Source organism: Fundulus heteroclitus, chromosome 24, assembly GCF_011125445.2.
Source record: "Fundulus heteroclitus isolate FHET01 chromosome 24, MU-UCD_Fhet_4.1, whole genome shotgun sequence".
Lineage (NCBI taxonomy): Eukaryota > Metazoa > Chordata > Actinopteri > Cyprinodontiformes > Fundulidae > Fundulus > Fundulus heteroclitus.
Genome location: NC_046384.1, coordinates 3,379,160 through 3,398,704, shown reverse-complemented (window position 1 = coordinate 3,398,704; position 19,545 = coordinate 3,379,160). Strand labels below are relative to the sequence as shown.

The window sequence follows — 19,545 nt, the reverse complement described above, 5'->3', positions numbered from 1 at the left end:
CGTGAAACTTGACGTTATTGGCGTTTGTTGGGTAGTAATGCGTGAAACTTGACGTTATTGACGTTTGTTGGGTAGTAACTGCGTGAAACTTGACGTTATTGGCGTTTGTTGGGTAGTAACTGCGTGAACTGCTTCAGAGTTCCCCGTGTGGTGAAGCACATTCATGCGTAGATATTAATGAACAGGAGTTCTTTTGAGACGGACTCAAAGGAGAGGAGAGGTGACTTAAGTGGAGGCAACAGAACAAACAGTCATTGACTTCATCACAATGAGGCAGCAGAAAGGGGGGGGGGTCCCTGTGAAGTTGTTAGTCCCTTAAATAACCTTATTGTGGGGCTCTCTTTGTCATGTTGCTCTGAAATGAATCCCTGTGAGTCTTTGTGAACGGAGTCCTCAGCAGTTAACTACTCCACTCGGTCAACTAGCGACTGGCTAACCTCGTGGTTAGCCACGCCCACCAGCCCAACATTACCTCTCAGCTCCAGCAGCTGCTAAACAAACCAGCGGTTCCAGGAGTCGGCGGAGCTCCAGGAGCTCCATGCGCCGGCAGCAAAACGTTAAGCCCGACTAATATTGATTTGCGAGGGGCAGATCAGAGAGCCGTGGGCGTGAAAGCCTCCCATTATGCGCCTCGTATATCACCTTTTGAACGCGTCTGCGTGTGGTGAGGGGCTTCCCAGGAGGCCGCGGGGCCGTCCTCTCACACCTGTTACGCCGATTCATCCACAGCCAGAGAGACAACCCCAGACGGAGCTGTCAGTCACAGTAACAGTGACACCTTCATGCTCGGTGGAGTCAGCCCAGAAGTTCTGACTGCATTAGAGGTTCTCCTCATCGTTTGACAGGTTGATGGTTTCCAACTCTTACAGATTGGTGTCTTATTTAATTTATGGCTCTTAAATGTTTCAGGTAATCAAATAAATGCAAAAGGTTGCAGGGGCGACGCCTTTAACTCCACTGTGGAGGAACTTTGTATAGTTCTATTTCAGCCTGTTTGAGCTGATGTCACAGCATCTCAGCCTGATTTAAGTCTTGACTTTGACTAGGCCACTTCTAAACCATCATTTGATGTTTGAGTGATCCAGAGGCAGAGCTTTGGGTCGTCCCGTACCGTCACGCTGCCACCTCCATGTCTGACTGTAGGCTTCATGCTCCGTTTCTGAAGTTCTTGGTCCTACTCTCGGTGTAACGGGACCCAGACCTTCCTGAGAGGTCCAGCTTTGTCTCTTCAGTCCACAGAACACTTTCTTTAATGTCTTGTGGATCATCTGGATCAGGGGTCTTCAGTTCCGGTCCTTGAGGTCCGGCGTCCTGCAGCTTTTAGACGTGTCCCCGGATCAAAAGGCTGAATTAGCTCCTCACCCTGCAGTCAGGGTCTCCAGAGTCCTGCTGAGGACCCGATTATCTGACTCAGGGGTGTTGGACCATCTTAAAGAACCCTGATCTAGAGAGTTTGTGGTAAATGTGAGACTGGGTTTGTGTTCTTCTGGGTCAGCCGTGGTTCTGGCTCTTTCTCTTATTGTAGACCTGTGATCTCTGATCTAAGCTGAGGCAGTGAGGCCTGCAGAGCTTCAGATGTGGTTCTGGGTTCTTCTGGGACCTCCTGGGCGAGTCGTTGACGAGCTCCTGGAGTGATTCTTTTGGGCCAGCCTCTCCTGGGAAGGTTCTGCTCTGTTCTACATGTCTGGATAATTGGTTCTGACCGTGGTTCTGTAGCCCTTCCCACATTGATAGATGTCATCTGTTCTTGAATTTCTGTAGATCAGGGGCATAATGAGCTGTTCTGTGAGATCATTGGGTCTGCTTCATGTTGTCCGGCAGGTTCTGTTTAGCTTTCTTTTTTACTCAGATCTTCATTTCATTTGTTTATTCATATAGCCTCTTATAACATCCAAACAGACAAAAGGCTTTACGAGAAAATCCAATAAATCGCTCAAAACCACAAAAGAATAAATCCAAGTTAGAAATCTGGAATAAAACCAAAACCTTCCTCTATAAAAACGGTTGAATTGTAGCGACTGAGGCACCAATTAAATCAAAGCAGGCAGGTTACAGGCTACGGATCTGATCAGGTCAGGCTGGTTTGGAGAACCGTTGTTCTCCTGATTTTAATCTGAATCCAAAACAGGAGAAAAAGCTTTTGAAATATATTATTATTGTTGTTGTTATTATTAAAATAAAGGGACGTGATGTTTCCATGAATACCTGCAATGATTTCAAACTGCTCCATTCCAAAAATGGTTTGGGGTAAAATTTGACTTTTTTTTGGGAACGTAAACTGGCTGCTTGGATGATTTTCCCGGTTCAAACGGTCCGTTTTAAGAGAAGATGCCTGCTTTGTTAAATCAGGACGGCAGAGATGTAACTTTGAAGAAGCAAAGCGGTTGAAGAGTCTTCATTTCCATGCCGGCTTTGAAGATAAAGTGGTATTGTTCTAACTGTTCAGCCCCAGAGCCTCTCTGAATAGCAGTGTGGAGAGGTCAACAGCCAAATAAACATTGATGACATGCAGCCAGGACCCCCACCTCCTTATCCTCCATCCCCTTTGACCCCCGGCAGCCCCCCCACCCCCACCCCCCGGGTCCTCCCTGTGCCAGAGCGCAGATTGAGCTGTGAGAGGCGGGAGCTTGCAGGAAGAGAGCAAACTGCACAACAAGGTTGTGGTTTATTAGCAAATCCTCCGACATGTTTGCTCAGCCCTCCAGGATAATCTCCCAGATTCCCGGAGGGTGGAGCGGTGCCAGCGGGCCGCACGCCAACCGGGAACCCCGCGGGGGCCGTGATTTACACGGAGCTCTGAGGCTTCACGCTGCAGTTCACACCGAGTTTAGGTCAATACGGCGCTCCGTGTTTTAAAAGTGTCGGATTACACAGACGGCCGCTGGTTGTCGGAGGGAACCAAAATAAAAAGACTGGTCCGCAGGGTCTGCGTCTTTTAGTTGATAGAAACTATTACTTAGGATGTTTCAGCCATTTATAAATTATTATTTATGGTGTTTTAGCCATTTATAAACTATTATTTAGGGTGTTTATCCATTAATAAACTATTATTTAGGGTGTTTCAGCCATTTATAAACTATTATTTAGGGTGTTTCAGCCATTTATAAACTATTATTTAGGGTGTTTCAGCCATTTATAAACTATTATTTATGGTGTTTATCCATTAATAAACTATTATTTAGGGTGTTTCAGCCATTTATAAACTATTATTTAGGGTGTTTCAGCCATTTATAAACTGTTATTTAGGGTGTTTCAGCCATTAATAAAGTATTATTTAGGGTGTTTCAGCCATTTATAAACTATGATTTATGGTGTTTATCCATTAATAAACTATTATTTAGGGTGTTTCAGCCATTTATAAACTATTATTTAGGGTGTTTCAGCCATTTATAAACTATTATTTATGGTGTTTATCCATTAATAAACTATTATTTAGAGTGTTTCAGCCATTTATAAACTATTATTTAGGGTGTTTCAGCCATTAATAAAGTATTATTTAGGGTGTTTCAGCCATTAATAAACTATTATTTAGGGTGTTTCAGCCATTTATAAACTATGATTTATGGTGTTTATCCATTAATAAACTATTATTTAGGGTGTTTCAGCCATTTATAAACTATTATTTAGGGTGTTTCAGCCATTTATAAACTATTATTTATGGTGTTTATCCATTAATAAACTATTATTTAGGGTGTTTCAGCCATTAATAAACTATTATTTAGGGTGTTTCAGCCATTAATAAACTATTATTTAGGGTGTGTCAGCCATTTATAAACTATTATTTATGGTGTTTCAGCCATTTATAAACTATTATTTATGGTGTTTATCCATTAATAAACTATTATTTAGGGTGTTTCAGCCATTTATAAACTATTATTTAGGGTGTTTCAGCCATTAATAAAGTATTATTTAGGGTGTTTCAGCCATTAATAAAGTATTATTTAGGGTGTTTCAGCCATTTATAAACTATTATTTATGGTGTTTCAGCCACTAATAAAGTATTATTTAGGGTGTTTCAGCCATTAATAAACTATTATTTAGGGTGTTTCAGCCATTAATAAACTATTATTTAGGGTGTTTCAGCCATTAATAAACTATTATTTAGGGTGTTTCAGCCATTTATAAACTATTATTTAGGGTGTTTCAGCCATATATAAACTATTATTTATGGTGTTTCAGCCACTAATAAAGTATTATTTAGGGTGTTTCAGCCATTAATAAACTATTATTTAGGGTGTTTCAGCCATTAATAAACTATTATTTAGGGTGTTTCAGCCACATATAAACTATTATTTAGGGTGTTTCAGCCATTTATAAACTATTATTTAGAGTGTTTCAGCCATATATAAATTATTATTTAGGGTGTTTCAGCCATATATAAACTATTATTTAGCGTGTTTCAGCCATTAATAAACTATTATTTAGGGTGTTTCAGCCATTTATAAACTGTTATTTAGGGTGTTTCAGCCATTTATAAACTATTATTTAGGGTGTTTCAGCCATTTATAAACTATTATTTAGGGTGTTTCAGCCATTTATAAACTATTATTTAGGATGTTTCATTAACATTTTTACATAACCTTGAAGGGGGTTTAGAAGCTAAAATTGTCACTGGGCTCTCAGGGCAATGACAAACATCCCATGACTGCAGGCGTCGGCCGACTTCTTCCCCAGCCGTAAAAAACAAACTGGCTGCTTTCCTCTGCAGGGTCACCACTTTGTTACCACTTCCACATGTCGGGTGTCTTTCTTTACGCAACCGGGAGTCAAACCCGCAACCCCCGTAACACAGGCGCTGACTTAGAGTGTCTGAACTCTTTCACGGCCTGAGACCTGAGAATTTAAGCCGTGTTTGATAACTCGGTGAAAAACAGGAGAGAAACTTTATTTGTTAGGAAATAACCCAAAGAATGGAAGAAGAAGTAATTATGCTAGCTGCACAGCGGCTGAGTGGAACCAGCCAATCACACGCAGCCAGAGCAACATTGTGGGCGTGGCTTCACCCGCAGAGCTGCAAGCACAGCAGAGAGGGACGTTGTTTTAATCTTTAATGGTATTTACACCATTTTGTTGCTTTTTTTTTAGACGTTTTCCAGACGCGATCAAAATATTTCATCAGACTTTTTTCATCATGTGTTTGTTTCCTGTATAAACCTGTGAAGAAAAATGCATCCACGATGTGTCATAACGGGGATGTGGCCGCATGAGACGGCCTAAATGTACTGTAACCTTCATCCTTGCTCCTCTACCTCTGAGGACGCAGTCACTTTGGTATACTGCCCCCTTTTGGCAACCATAGGCGCTTCTTCTTCTTTGTAAATCTGTTGTTTCCTGGCCTAAAGTACACCACTTATTGTCACGATGACCTAAAACCTGCTGGCCCTTTCTGCGCCAACACAGTAAAAGCTCTTTAGAGATTAGAACGTTTTGATTGGTCGTTAAGTAGCTCTTTAAACGCTTTAACTTTACACAGGCCTAATGAGTGAAATAGGCTCTGGTCTAATTGGTAAAGGCCTCACTAAGATCACAGCGCCGCCATCGAGTCCCTTTCAGGACGGCTTAGGAGCTTCTAAGTGCCTCCTGAGAGCGTCCTCATCTCGTCCCAAATCAAAGCCCTGAGAGTCCTCAGCGTTAACCGCCTGTTTTCTCTTCCCTCACAGCGCTCCCTACCAGCCATGGAGACCTCGTCACCGAGAGCCACCGAGAAAAAGGACAAAATGGACGGCGGCGGCTTCGGCGACCTGCCGAAGAAACCCTCCCCCGCGGAGAGCAGAGGTAAGGCGCTGCTTAAAAGTTTCTGGGCGTGAACTCGCCGTCCGGCTGTCCGTCAGTCCGTGGTTTGCCTGAGAACGAGCCGAGGTCTCACAGGCGCTGCGCCGGGTGGGGGCGAACAGAACCGATAAAATATACATTTCAAAGAAGAAGTGCCATCTAGGGAGCGGCTCTCCTCGGGCCTGATAAGGTACCCTCAGCAGTCAGAGGTGACTTACTGTAGATGTCTGACAGGAATCTTAATGGGCTCTGACCTATGAAAGAATCATGAAGCCAGGTGTGGGCAGCACCGAGGCTCCGGGTGTGCAGGCGAGGACCGCGGTATCCCCGGCGCCAGTAAACGGCGACGAGAGGCAAACACGGCGTGACGGGAGAGCTGGGGGGTCGGAGCAGGTGAGGTTCAGCGTTGTTGAACCAAATGAAGAGTAGCAGCCATCCTCATTGGCTGGCAGAGGGAGAGAACCCATGTTTAAAAGATGTCAGCCGGCGCGTGATGAAAGCCGGGTATAATGAGGCTGAAAGACCTTGTTCTTACCTCCAGAGTATAAAGAAGAGACAACATTAAAAAGTGGCTGAGGCTGACGGAGCCGAGGAGGACACGCGGCTTCAAAAACTGACAGAGATGCAAGCTGATGGGCCCCTTTGACATGCAAATTAAACGTGTGATTTAGTGACATTTTTACTCATTCATGGAGGACTCGGTGGCCTGCCATCACAAAGAGGCGCTCATTAATTGATAAAGAGGAGACAAAGCTGGAAACGGGCCTGAGCCCAGGCACAGCGCCAGATTACAAAGCGTCGTCAGAGTTTAGCGCAACTAGGACTCTCTGCCGTCAACTTTTATTACACAGGAAAAAGACTCCAGGAAAAGTAGAAGCATGTTAGCCTTCAGCGTTTCCATGTTTTCATCACAGCTGTGGAGGTCTGCCTCCAGAAAGAAGTGTTTCAGGTCAAAGTTTCAGCAGAGTGCTAACAGAACGTTGTTCTCACATCGTTATGGGATTCACCAAGAGAGAAACAACATATCCAAACCAACCAGGAAAAGGCTAGTGAATCATGACTTAACTCAGACTGATCATGGTCTGACCTGTAGAACCGAGAAAACACCTGAACAGAACCTGAAGCCGGCTAAAAGAACTCCACATCCGACCCATCTAGCTCTAAATTACAGATAAAACAGGAATAGATGACATCTATATGTCTGGAAAGCGTTAAAGAAGGCATTTCTAAAGCTTTGGAACGCCAGAGAACCAGAGGGAGAACCTTCGCCCACCATGAGCTCATCCAGGAGGTCAGAGAAGAACCCAGAGCAACATGTGGATGACCTGCAAAACATCTGGGAACGTGTGCTGGAGTCGGACCTTTTCTCCGAGGCGTGGTTCCGGCGCCCTCTGGCATAAAACTAAAACGGCATCTCAGCAAAGAAACGTCACATGGTGGAAGCATTGCTGGTCCTGGACCTAAACGACTTCCTGTAAGTGATGGGATCAGGAATTCTGAAGAAGAAGGTCCAGTTTGTGATCTTCACCTCAAGTCCACCAGCAAATGTCTCGCATAAAACCAAATAAGGGGTTCTGGAGATGTGGACATCGGTTCTGCCAAATCCTCCAGACATGCATGAAGCGACAGTGGAGAGGAAAGCTCCCATTTAACAGTTAGAAACCCCCAGCAGAACCAGAACCAGGCTCAGTGTGAGCAGCCATCTGCCACGACCCACTGGTGGGTTAGGGTCAGGACGACCAGATTTCCTGTAGAGACGGCATAAAGACGCAACAATTGACCGGACTTAGTGAGTGTGACGCTGATGGACCGGTTCAAGTGTTCCTCTCTGCCGACACCTGAGTACCTTTGATCCTTTTAGCTACGATCAGTACATGGCTTCAAAGGCCTAACGAGTCAGTTATAACATTAACTAAAACGTTGTTTTCTGCCAGTTTGGTAAAATCGTCCAGGTACCGGTCTTTCCATACAATCATTTCTGGCCTCAGACTTTAGGTACTTAACGAATCGGTGCCAAATGCAGCATTTTTGACACGTACTCACCAGTTAAAACCATTCAGAACCCAGATTAATCTTTAATAAACTGATTTTTCTTTCATAATCGTGAGTTGAGGCTGGTCATTTTGGTCATTTGAAGGAGTCGTGGTTGAGACGTCCGGCTCTGGGTTCGGCGGTTCTGAGGCGGCACCACCCGGGTCGCCGGCCCGCCGTGGGAGCATCCCGGCGGGGGCTGTGCCAACGCTGAACGTCCCTGGAAGTGGAAGCGAGGATGACACGGGAGGGAGGACGCGTGTTTCATAGATGTCAGCGAGCGTGTGATGAAAGCCGGGTTTAATGAGGTTAAAAGAGCTTGTTCTCACCTCCAGAGTATAAAAGCGGATGAATTACTGGAAAGCGAACAGAGAGGAGGCTGCTGGAGAGGACGACACAGCGGTAAAGAGTGCTGACATGGATGCAGAGTGACAGGCCACTTTTGAAATGTAAATAGAGCCAGTGGCGCAGTGGCAGTCCTCCTCTTTAATGAAAAACTTGGTGGCCTGCCACGATGAAGAAACCCAACATTAATTGTTCATATGAGAATATCAATGTAGGACACTTCTTTACATTTGAAGCCGCCGCTTGTGTTGCTCCAATTCTTCACGCGGCGCTCTTCAATATTTGAACAAAGCCGAACTCTTTCCCCGCACCGGATAATAATTCCCGCAGAGCCTCCGCGGTCCGACCCGGCTGTCTGATTGGGTCCCGTTTCCAGATGTTCTGGCTCGCGCACGCGTTAAATCTTAGATTAATGGTACAAAAACTAGCCGCTAACTTTTACTGTGTCCGCCTACTGTCACCATGTGCTCCACCTGTGCATCCAGCCGGTCCTGGAAGACCAAAGCTTTGAGATAAACTCTGACCATCACCGTTGTTGAAGCTCAGACAGGAAACATCTGTCCTGTGATGAACTGGCCATCATTACGTTGATTGGATGGTTTAGCCATTTAAGCCCATGGGGCCCGGCTTCAGATCAGAGCCACGCCTGTTTTATCAGCCTTTAAGAGTGGGTCAGAACGGTCACGGTTTTTTCTTTCCTAAATACCTCCATAGAGTCATGATTCATGGGTTTTCTCTTCATTTCATTGATTTATGCTGCACACAGTGGTACGTGTTGATGAAACAGGCGGTAAATCTTTTTACCAAAGACCTATTTATGTGCAGAAGGGGTCCTACTATTACTATTACTATTACTACTATTACTATTACTACTATTACTACTATTACTATTACTAATATAACTATTACTATTACTATTATTACTATTACTAATATTACTATTACTACTATTGCTACTATTACTATTACTACTATTACTATTACTATTATTACTATTACTACTATTACTATTACTACTATTACTACTATTACTATTACAATTATTACTATTACTATTATTACTATTACTACTATTACTATTACTATTATTACTATTACTACTATTACTATTACTACTATTGCTACTATTACTATTACTACTATTACTATTATTACTATTACTACTATTACTATTACTACTATTACTATTACTACTATTACTACTATTACTATTACTACTATTACTATTACTATTATTACTACTATTACTATTACTACTATTACTATTACTACTATTACTATTACTATTATTACTACTATTACTATTACTACTATTACTATTACTACTATTACTATTACTACTATTACTATTACTACTATTACTATTACTACTATTACTATTACTACTATTACTATTACTACTATGTAAAGCAGCACTTTTATTTGACCTGCTGCTCTTTTCTAAAGTTAAAAACAAATTTTTGGCACATTTGGATAAATTGTGCCAAAATCAAAGGTTCGTCTGTCACACTGCCTGTTAAAACCTTTGTGGAATAAATACTTCAGTTGATTTAGTCCTGATTTGCTGCAGCTATAGACAAGATATATATACAAAGTCTGAGGCTTCTTCTATATTTTCGAAAGGGTTTTCATGTAGTTTTTTCAAAGTTTATTGTGAAAACATTTTAGGCGAGGCTAGAATTTAATTTTTTTTTTCTTCGTTTAATCATCTATGAATTATACATAGTCACAATTATAATAGTGGTTCCACTTGAAAAATATTCTTTGATGCCTTAGTATCTCACAAATATTAACATTTACACTTTATAACTTTGGAGCTGTTCCGATATCATGTAGGATATGTAAACCCTTAAGGGGCTTAAGGGGTTATTGAGGTTCTGGGAGGGCTCCCATGTTGGACAAGCGGCGCTGAACTTCTCGGGTAATCAGAGGTTTCATCAAGGGTTCTGTCGCTGGACCTGTGGACAGCTCAGTTACAGTTTGCCCAGTGTCTCAGTTCACGCTGAGGGTTGTATAACCAGAGGAGACGTCTGGGGTGATTGCTTGGTTACCCCTGGAGAGGCAACCAAGAGGCAACCAATGGGAGTGGTCCAGTAGACCAGATTTCCTGTAGAGATGGCATAAAGATGCAACAATTGACCGGACTTAGTGAGTGTGACGCTGATGGACCGGTTCAAGTGTTCCTCTCCGCCGGCACCTGAGTACCTTTGATCCTTTTAGCTACGATCATTACATGACTTCAAAGGCCTAATGAGTCAGTTATAACATTAACTAAAACGTTGTTTTCTGCCAGTTTGATAAAATCGTCCAGGTACCGGTCTTTCCAAACAATCGTTTCTGGCCTCAGACTTTAAGAACTTAACGAATCGGTGCCAAATGCATCGTTTTTGACATGCACTCTCCAGTTAAAACCATTCAGAACCCAGATTAAACTTTAATAAATTTTTCTTTCATAATCGTGAGTTGAGGCTGGTCATTTTGGTCATTTGGCCCCTGGAGAGGCAACCAAGAGGCAACCAAGCAACCACTTGGGTCTCCCCTTATCCAGCCAGGCCCACAGAGACTGTCTTCTAATGCCCGGTGGGTCGTTGTCGGACATGAAGCTTGTTCTTCACTCATCATCAGCCACCAGGGAGGTTTTACCACCAGGTCTGGGCTCTGATACCCACCAAAGGACTTCCCCATGGCCTTCAATGGCGTCCTTCCTCCACAGCACGCTGTCCTGGAGGGACGGAGTGACGGTATGCTAGGAAAGTACCTCCACCAGAAACCTCGCCACACCAGCTCATTATTCACCTTGTCGGGGATTTTGACACATTATTTCCTTTAGTGTTGACGTGGTGCTGGGAGGCTAAACGTCTAAACCACCTTTGCAGGAGCAGAAAGGGCTTGTTGAAGACTAACGTTGACGACGAAGGCGTAAAAACTGGCTAATTACGCGTAATTACCGCCATAACTAGAGGGAAAGGGTCATAAACAGCAAACGAAACGGCAAAAGTCGGAAAATTTGGTGACTCCTTGGTAGCGTCAGGCTATGAACCACTTCACTATTTAGACAAGAAAAGTGCTAATTTGTCGTGCTGTTCTTATCCGGTATTTATTGTTACCTCTTTATGAAACTGTTGCACCACTGCCACCGTTTATGTAACAACTTTAAAGGTTTTTATGAACCGTATCGCCTCCGTCTGAGATAGGAGCTCCATTCCCCGTTACCGCAGAAAACCACTCGCCTCGCGTTTTGTCGACGTCTGACCCTAACTTCACTAAGCTCTAATAAAGCTGCAGATACTGTATATTTATACCTCCAATATCAGCAGCTGGGGGTTTTTAATCTTCCCACAGCTAAAATCCAGAGCCCCTCCATAACTCTTCCTCCCTATCAGCGGCGCGTAAACGCCTCGTGTTTTCCTCTTAAATAAACACGCCGCCCCCGCTGTCCCGCCCAATCAGATACCAGCGACGCCCCGGCGCTTAAACCCGCGAGCGTCTGCCACTGCGTTGAGACAACGCAATTACTTATCCCGGTAATACGCATTATTATTCCAGTTGCCTGCTCCTGATAAGTCAACGCGCAGGGCGAGAGCGGGGTCCTTGAACCTGAAGGCTTATTCCAGGGAAAAGGCCTCAGTTCTGATATACGGCTGCGGCTGCGGTTGCGTGGCCCGTTTTTATTGTCCGGGTTTGGTTTACTGTTGGCTGCAGGATTCCTGTCACCTAAGTCATGCCCACCTCTGAGCCCCGACAGCAGCTGTATAACAGCCCGCCCCGTTTTATATCCCCCGTCCGGCTTTATTTATTCCCAACAATTTCCGCTCTATCAAAGGACACGGCTAATGCGGAGTTTTAATATGTTATTTACACGTAAAAAAAAAAACACCAACCAACAAGCTATTTGCAGCGGCGTCTGCGTGCAGAAGGGGAGGGAAATGAATGGGCTCCGATCTGTTCTATCGCAGTTTAACAATCTGGATTGCTAATAGAACCATTTATCATGGCGCGGTCATTTATTTCACCCAGGTCCCGTTCCCAGAGGCCTATGGAAATGGGCCGCGCATATAATGAAGCTCAAGTGAGAGTTGTTTAAAACGTGGATACGACGCTCTCCCAGTCAATTAGAAGGGACTCAGGTGTTCCCGACGCTCCTATCTATCCGATCCTCCCCCCTCCCCCGCCTGTTCCCGGCCAGCTTACAACCGTACGGTGGCACGGTGTGTTTTTTTTGGACGCAGGATCGGTGTCATTTAGCAGGAAATCAACCCCCGCGGCAGCAGCTTTTCACCAACTCAAGTCCTCCATCCTCCCCTGACCGAGCCCGGGGCTCTGCTGCTCTGCTAATAGATTCAAATGAGCGCTTGTATTTCCTCTGACAGCTCGCATCTGTCTGCTTATGCCACAGTGCGCTGATTTACGCCAAGCCCGGGACCTTTATGATTCGAAGGCCCGTTGGCAATAACTGGGGGTATTTAGATGGAAAATATTATTGAGAAAAGCAGGAAAATGACAAAGAATCCACCGACCCTTATTGATGTGTGTGTCAGCCTGCAGACGTCGGCCGTGGAGGAATGATGTCGCTCTGAATCAGGGATAAGAGTTTCCCTCTGATTTATACACATATGCGTTCAGAGGATTGATTCAAATCCGGTTTATTTTGGATTAGTTAAATTCAGAGTTATTGCCTTTTTAAAATAACCTCTCTTTGTTCACGTACACCAGGAAACACATCACAGGTGATCCTTAAAGGCAGCAGAAAGTAGAAAGTAAAGTTAGGTTAACAAACTGTAAACTCAACTACGCTGGAACTTATTGGACTTCTGGGTTATCTACTGCTGCGTAATCTCAAAATAAAGAAGGGCAACATAATTTTATCAACAGTTTTGATGGGTTTTGCTTCAAGCTTAGCAGCTTAATTATTAACCATCAAATCTTAAACTCAGTTTATAAAATTAAGGGTGTTTCACCACAACACACAATAAAAAGATTAACAGCTGCAGAAGCCTAACAATTTAGCTTTGACTCAGCAATACGCATTGTGTAGATTATGCAATAATCAGATTAAACAATAATCTTATATTATTTAGACAGTTTCCTTTAAGATGTTTACTTTTAGGTAGCTTAAAATTATAGAATTGCTTCACAATTATTCAATAAATGGATGAAAAGTAACAGAAAATAAATACTAAGCTAATGCAACGTAGCTTTTATAATTTTCAGCGGCTCCTAATCACTCTTGCATCAATTTAATATTTTTATTTGAAATTATTTTGTATCATTTTAGTACTTAAATCTACATTACCAGTTTGTTCAACAGCTTTTGATTATAAAACAGGCTGGCAGCCCAACAGATAAAAACGGCAAAAAAACTAATCAAAGCTAGCTAGCTTGAGGGATTTTAGCGCTTTTTTAGGCCCTAAAATCTAATTGTAGTTTAAAATAAATTTTCGATGATTTTGGTTATTGTATTCAATTCCTTGTACAAGGGGTATTTAGTGACTATTATGGATTTCTGAAATTCTTTAAATAAAGCCATGAAAAAAGGCCTAAAAAATTTTAACGCTAACTAGTTAGCTGGTTAGCTTTGGCGGTTGTCAGCAGTCACAGTGAACAGTCAAATAAACGCTAGGTTCTTGTTTCAATTAAATGTTGATAAATTCAGTGTTTAGATACGCATTTTCATAAGTTCATTTAGTATTTTTTGTAGAGTTACTAATAATTAAAAAGGCTCATAATCAGTCAAACCAGTGAAAAGATGCAACAAGTGTGGGTTTTCTTTAGACATTTTATGCTGACAATTTTAGAATTCATAATAACTTCTCAGAATTATTTCACAAATAGCCACAAAAACTAAAAGCTTGCTACTTAATGTTGGCAGTTTTTAGCAGTCACTGTACACTTACACATAATTATTTTGTTTCAATTAAATGTTGATAAATTCAGTGCATTCTCATGCATTCATTTAGTAGCTTTGTGGAGTTATCAATAATTAAACAGGCTGATAATCAGTCAAAAGCAAAAACTAAAGGCTACATTTCATGATTTTCACTAGTCAATGTAGTTTTATTTAGACATTTTATGTTTAAAACAAATGTTGATCATTTTATAATTAATATTTATTCAGAATTTCCAATGTTCTGTCACTGAGAAAATAAACAGGAACAAAACAAAAAGCAAGCCTTTGTGTTCTACTTTAAAATAAATGATTTATGTTCCTCTACAAAGTGAATTTTTTAACCTTTTTTAGGGCTTGATCAGAAATTAAGCCTCACAGAATAGAGCCGAGAACACATTTTGATTTAACTCCAGAATTTCTGACTGGATTAAAACCTTCCAAATGAATATAAACGAGTTCAGGTTTTGTTTTCGGTGGGGATTGGCCTTTGGAAGATATTTGACAATTAACCTGGCTCGGATGGAGATGATCTCGTCATAAAAATGTGACAGGAAGTTAATTTCTTTCTGTCGGGCTGAGCTCTGGGCTCGCCGCGTGCTTCTCTCCGCTCTCCGTCTGTGTCTGTAAACTAGGCCAGAGGAGGCTGCAGCTAATGATTTGATTAACTGGCTTTGGTGGCTCTTGACATACATCTTGCTGAGAGTGAGTTTGTCGTTGGAGAGGGAGATTGATGAGAGCGGCGCTCCCCCGACCCGCCGTTCCTCCCTCCTCGCCTCCCGGGCCTTTCTGCTGAGTCTCGCTGGTTCGCAGGGGAGGACCCAAAGTACTTAGCACCTCCTAGGCTGTCCCCGGACACAATAAGTGGGGGGTTGAGACCTAAACAGGCTCGGCATTCCCATATATATCAAAAGAAAGAAAAAAAGCACGTCTGATCTGAGAGGAAAATGCTTCAAACTTCTCTTCTGGATGGAAGGATTTTAAGCAAATGAGGCTTTTATAAATGTACCAATGCTACACTGCAAAAACGGATCTAAAAATAAGTACAAATTTTCTTAAAATTTGTGTTTTTGTCCTTGATTTGAGCAGGTAAATAAAGTTATCTGCCAATGGAATGAGTATTTTGACCCCTAAAATAAGATAATTAGATATAATGCACTTGAAATAAGGTGATGGAGATGAGTTCTTCTTATTTTAAGTGCAAAAATCTCATTCCGTTGGCAGATCGTCTTATTTTCCTGCTCAAATCAAGGACAGATATGCTTATTTTAAGAACATTTTTCTTATTTTTAGTTCCGTTTTTGCAGTGTAATCGACGAGCTCGTTTCCTCTCCTCCGCAGTAACGAGGAACAGCGGGCAGTTGTTCTACACTACAAAAACGGAACTTTAAATAAGTAAAATGGTCTTAAAATTAGTGTATTTGTCCTTGATTTGAGCAGGAAAATAAGATGATTAGCCAATGGAATAAGATTTTTGCACTTAAAATAGGAACAACTCATCTCAATCATCTTATTTCAAGTGCAGGATGTCTAATTATCTTATTCTAGGGGTCAAAATACTCATTCCATTGGCAGATAATATAATTTACCTGCTCAAATCAAGGACAAATACACTAACTTTAAGAACATTTTACCTATTTTTAGATCCGTTTCTGCAGTGTAAGACGGACGGGGGTCTGCCTCTGTAAATGGTATTTTAGGCGCGGTGGACGGGCGATAAGGACGGATTTCTTTATCACGCAGGTGGACAGTGAGTAATTGATGGGGGCCGGGTGCGCAGGGCCCTCTCTGCGAGCTAGCGAGCTGCGCAGGGTGTGCTGTGGGGGTCAGGCCCCCGTGGCAGAGAAAAATGCAGCCACAAATGGCTCAGCGTCCACCTCCCAGCTCCAAAAGGATGGCCACTAATCTTCCTGAGAAGGAGAGGATGAAGAAGAAGGGGGGGGTGGCGCTGGTTCTTTTCTCTTTTCCTGCCTCTAAATGAGGCCCTGCCCGGGGAGGCCTCAGAGGGGCAGCAGCAGAAAAATACCCCCCCAACACCCAACCCCCCCTCACATGCATTGAACACAAGCTTTCCTGGACTTTAATACCAGTATTTTAACAGAAAGGAAGAATGAGCTGCTGAAATAAAAACGACTCTGAGTTAAGAAAAGAAAGCAATAACTCACGCCTTCTGGGTTTAAAACCGTTCCCAGAGTAAAAACCAGACTTAAGATTATCATTTGGAAAATAAACAGACTTTTTAGAGTTGCTCTATTTGTAAAATAGCAGCAATAACCAAGAAGAAAAGCTGTTAAAACTCTTGGATTATAAAACAAAGGGAGCCCAACGGGGGCTTTCAGCACCCGCCACCGGCGCTGGGGGATCAAAGCGTGATGTCACCGGCCACGCCCACTCCTTCTGATAAACTTCGGACTAATTTCAGCGTCTTCAGAGAATAACAACGCTTAAAGCCGCAACCTCAAAATCCCTGAGACCCGTTTATGGAAATATAATTGATTAAACGTTAAAACGGCAGCTTTGACCCAAAATGGGGTTCTAGGGTCTAGGGGGCGCTGCTGGATGGTTATGGTGCATTTTTCTCAACAAAAAAAACAAACAAATACAAATTTAGTTTTACTGAATTTTGGTGAGAATGAGAAAATCAGAGACTCTTAAAATTTGTGCCTCCTAAAAATATATACAGCTCAAAAAAATAAAGGGAACACTTGGAGTTACATTGTGTATTTTAAGTGTTCCCCTCATTTCTTGAGCAGTATATATATATATATATATATATATATATATATATATATATATATATATATATATATATATATAATGTAAGAAACGACATTTCCTTATTAGAAAGAACTTGGATCCAGGATGTTTTTCAGATTTAAATACTTCTCTGTGGCTTCCTGTCATTTAGGCAAACCTTCCCTGGTTTTTGTGGAAGCAGAGCCCTGATGCTCGATTTAGCTCAGTTTGTGTTGCCCCCCCCCCCCCACTGATGGTTTATTATCTTTGCATTTAGTCCGTTTGATAAGTTGTGTTCAGCACAACACTTCTGCAAAGTTTGCAAAAAGCTGCCTTGTGTGTTGAGAGGACTAGAAAGAGGAATGTTGTCCCAAAGTGGGGAGAATTCAGACGTACCTGCAGCCTGAATACGTTTCACAAATACCCCGCAGTTTGTTCGCATCTCTTTATTTCCTTTTGTGGGTTTAAATTGCTTTGCTTTGTGAAGGAGGGTTTTGAAACGTGGCCCCCGTGCGCGGCCCCTCCACAGCCCCCCCCCACAGCCCCCCCGTTATCGCAGCGTCTCTCTGTAGGAGCACGGACCATATGTGAGGCACAATCATCCGGGATAATGGGCTCTCTGCACACACAGGCTTTTCTGCTGCGCTTTGTAAACATTTAGCTTGATGACTTTCCAAGATGCCCTCATCCTCATTTATCTGAAGCCCCCCCCCCCCTTCCCCCCCATCCTGAGATTAGACGGACTAAGTGAAAACAGAAACGCTGGTTTTCTTACATTTGCTCTATTTATAGCGGCCTGCTAGATGAGAGGAGTCTGAGCCCTCGGATTCCTCGGCCTTGTTAGTTGTTTTCAGGCCTGAGTCATTAGAGGAGCTCGTGCAAACATGGCCTACATATTTCAGATGAATCACACAAACAAAGATGAAATGGGGGACCGGGTTCTGCAGGAACACCAGGACCGGCTCTCCTCGCCGCCGGCCCAGGCTCAGCCGGCGTCTGCTAACATCCGTCTCTTAATGACATTAAAGTTTGCGGCGCTGAATCCAAAAACAACATTCCTGGAGATTTACAGCCCAGCAGCCGGGGAGCCATAAACGCATGTTTCTGAGGATTAGGCCAAGAACTCCCCCTCCTCATCCTCCTCTTCTTCTCCTGCATCCTATCTCTCCTTCGCTGGCCGCTAATTGGTCCTCCGCCCCCAGAGAGGTGGCCCCTGAGGTTCTGGGGGGGGGGTCCCTGCTTTTTACCAGAAAAAGAAGGTTTAACAACAGCTACGTCTCAGGTTCCCCTCTCTGACACGTTCTCACCTGGACTAACGCACAGATCGTTCTGCCTAGAACTCCTGGTCTGGAGTTAAGAACCGTCTCTATATGCAGCTTTAAGCCCGCCGGGTCGGTTCTGCCGGCCGCCGTCTCTCAGGAGGTTAAACGCTGCTGGAAGTCTGACGGGAAGCAGAGCACACGGTGACGGCGGCTGCTGGAGTGTGTGTTGGTTTGACTTGTGACCCGCTGAGCAAACAGAGCAGCTGCTGGCTGCGCAGGCCGGGCTGCAGGGACAGGCCTCCACCGCGGATCTGCACTGCAAAAACGGAACTATAAATAAGTAAAATGTTCTTAAAATCAGCAGTGGTGTCAAAAGTACACACATTTGTTACTTAAGTAGAGGTATAGATACTGCAGTTTAAAAACTCTCTGGTAAAAGTTGAAGTATCAACTTGACCTCTTTACTCAAGTAAAAGTGAAAAAGTATGTGCTCCAAAAACTACTTAAAGTATAAAAGTATAAAGTAACGTTTTAAAAAATGCCACTATATGAATTGAAAGCTTAATTTAAAAATTAGATTAGTTCTACATGTGGCCCAAGACACAACATAATCACTAACCCATTAGTCAAAGACAAAGTCACTCATTGAGCATGTTCTCTCTCAAACTTTATAGGAATTCAATTCCAAACAGAGGAAGTATTCAAGCCTGCAGAACTGCCAGAACATAACTGTGACCATAACTGTAATAATGTGTAATAAGTAATAATTAATGTGCAATAACCAAGGTGCAATAATCCTGATGTAGTGACTTCTGCTGCTATCAACACTTGAACATAAGTCAGTACACATGTATGTATGTACAAATGTATACAATATGCACATATATACGCGTAGGTACTTATGTATGTAGGTGTATAGATATATGTATATATATATGTATATAGATATGTTTTTATATATATATATATATATATATATATATATATATATATATATATATATATATATATATATATATATATATATATATATATATATATATATATATATAGACCACTAAGAATGTAAATGAGACATTTCCATTCCTATTTCCTTTTTTGTATTTTTATTTTTTTGGTATTCTTTTTGACCCATTGTATATATAAAGACTCACTGTATATAACTGAATGCACCTTCCCTACTCTGCACCTTCTTGTATGAGCCGATGTGACGAGTGAATTTCTCCATCGTGAGATCAATAAAAACTATCTTATCTTATCTTATCTTAAATGTGTGAGTTCCATCAAATACCTAAGGTAAACTATACCCTTTGGTGCAAAAACATTTGCGTCAGCACAAATTTGACGAATAGTTTTGCGTTATATGACTCATCCAATTACACTAGTTCTCACTAGGTGTGGATGGCGCCAATGATCTGCATTGGATGGCGCACATTACGTGAAATAAATATTTATAAATATTAAACTGAAGCCAAGACTAACGAGTAACGTTTGTTTTAAAAATGTAAGGAATAG

General features: G+C 42.4%; 1 protein-coding gene across 1 annotated transcript in view; it reads left to right on the top strand.

Annotated features, from left to right (window-relative positions):
• Positions 1–19,545, top strand: part of LOC105921795 (zinc finger protein GLI2) — a 74,734-nt gene that overhangs the window by 10,600 nt on the left and 44,589 nt on the right. The window contains exon 2 of the mRNA XM_036128270.1: positions 5,661–5,775. Coding sequence (XP_035984163.1) covers positions 5,676–5,775 — 100 coding nt within the window. The 5' untranslated portion in view covers positions 5,661–5,675. The remainder of the gene's footprint in view (positions 1–5,660; positions 5,776–19,545) is intronic.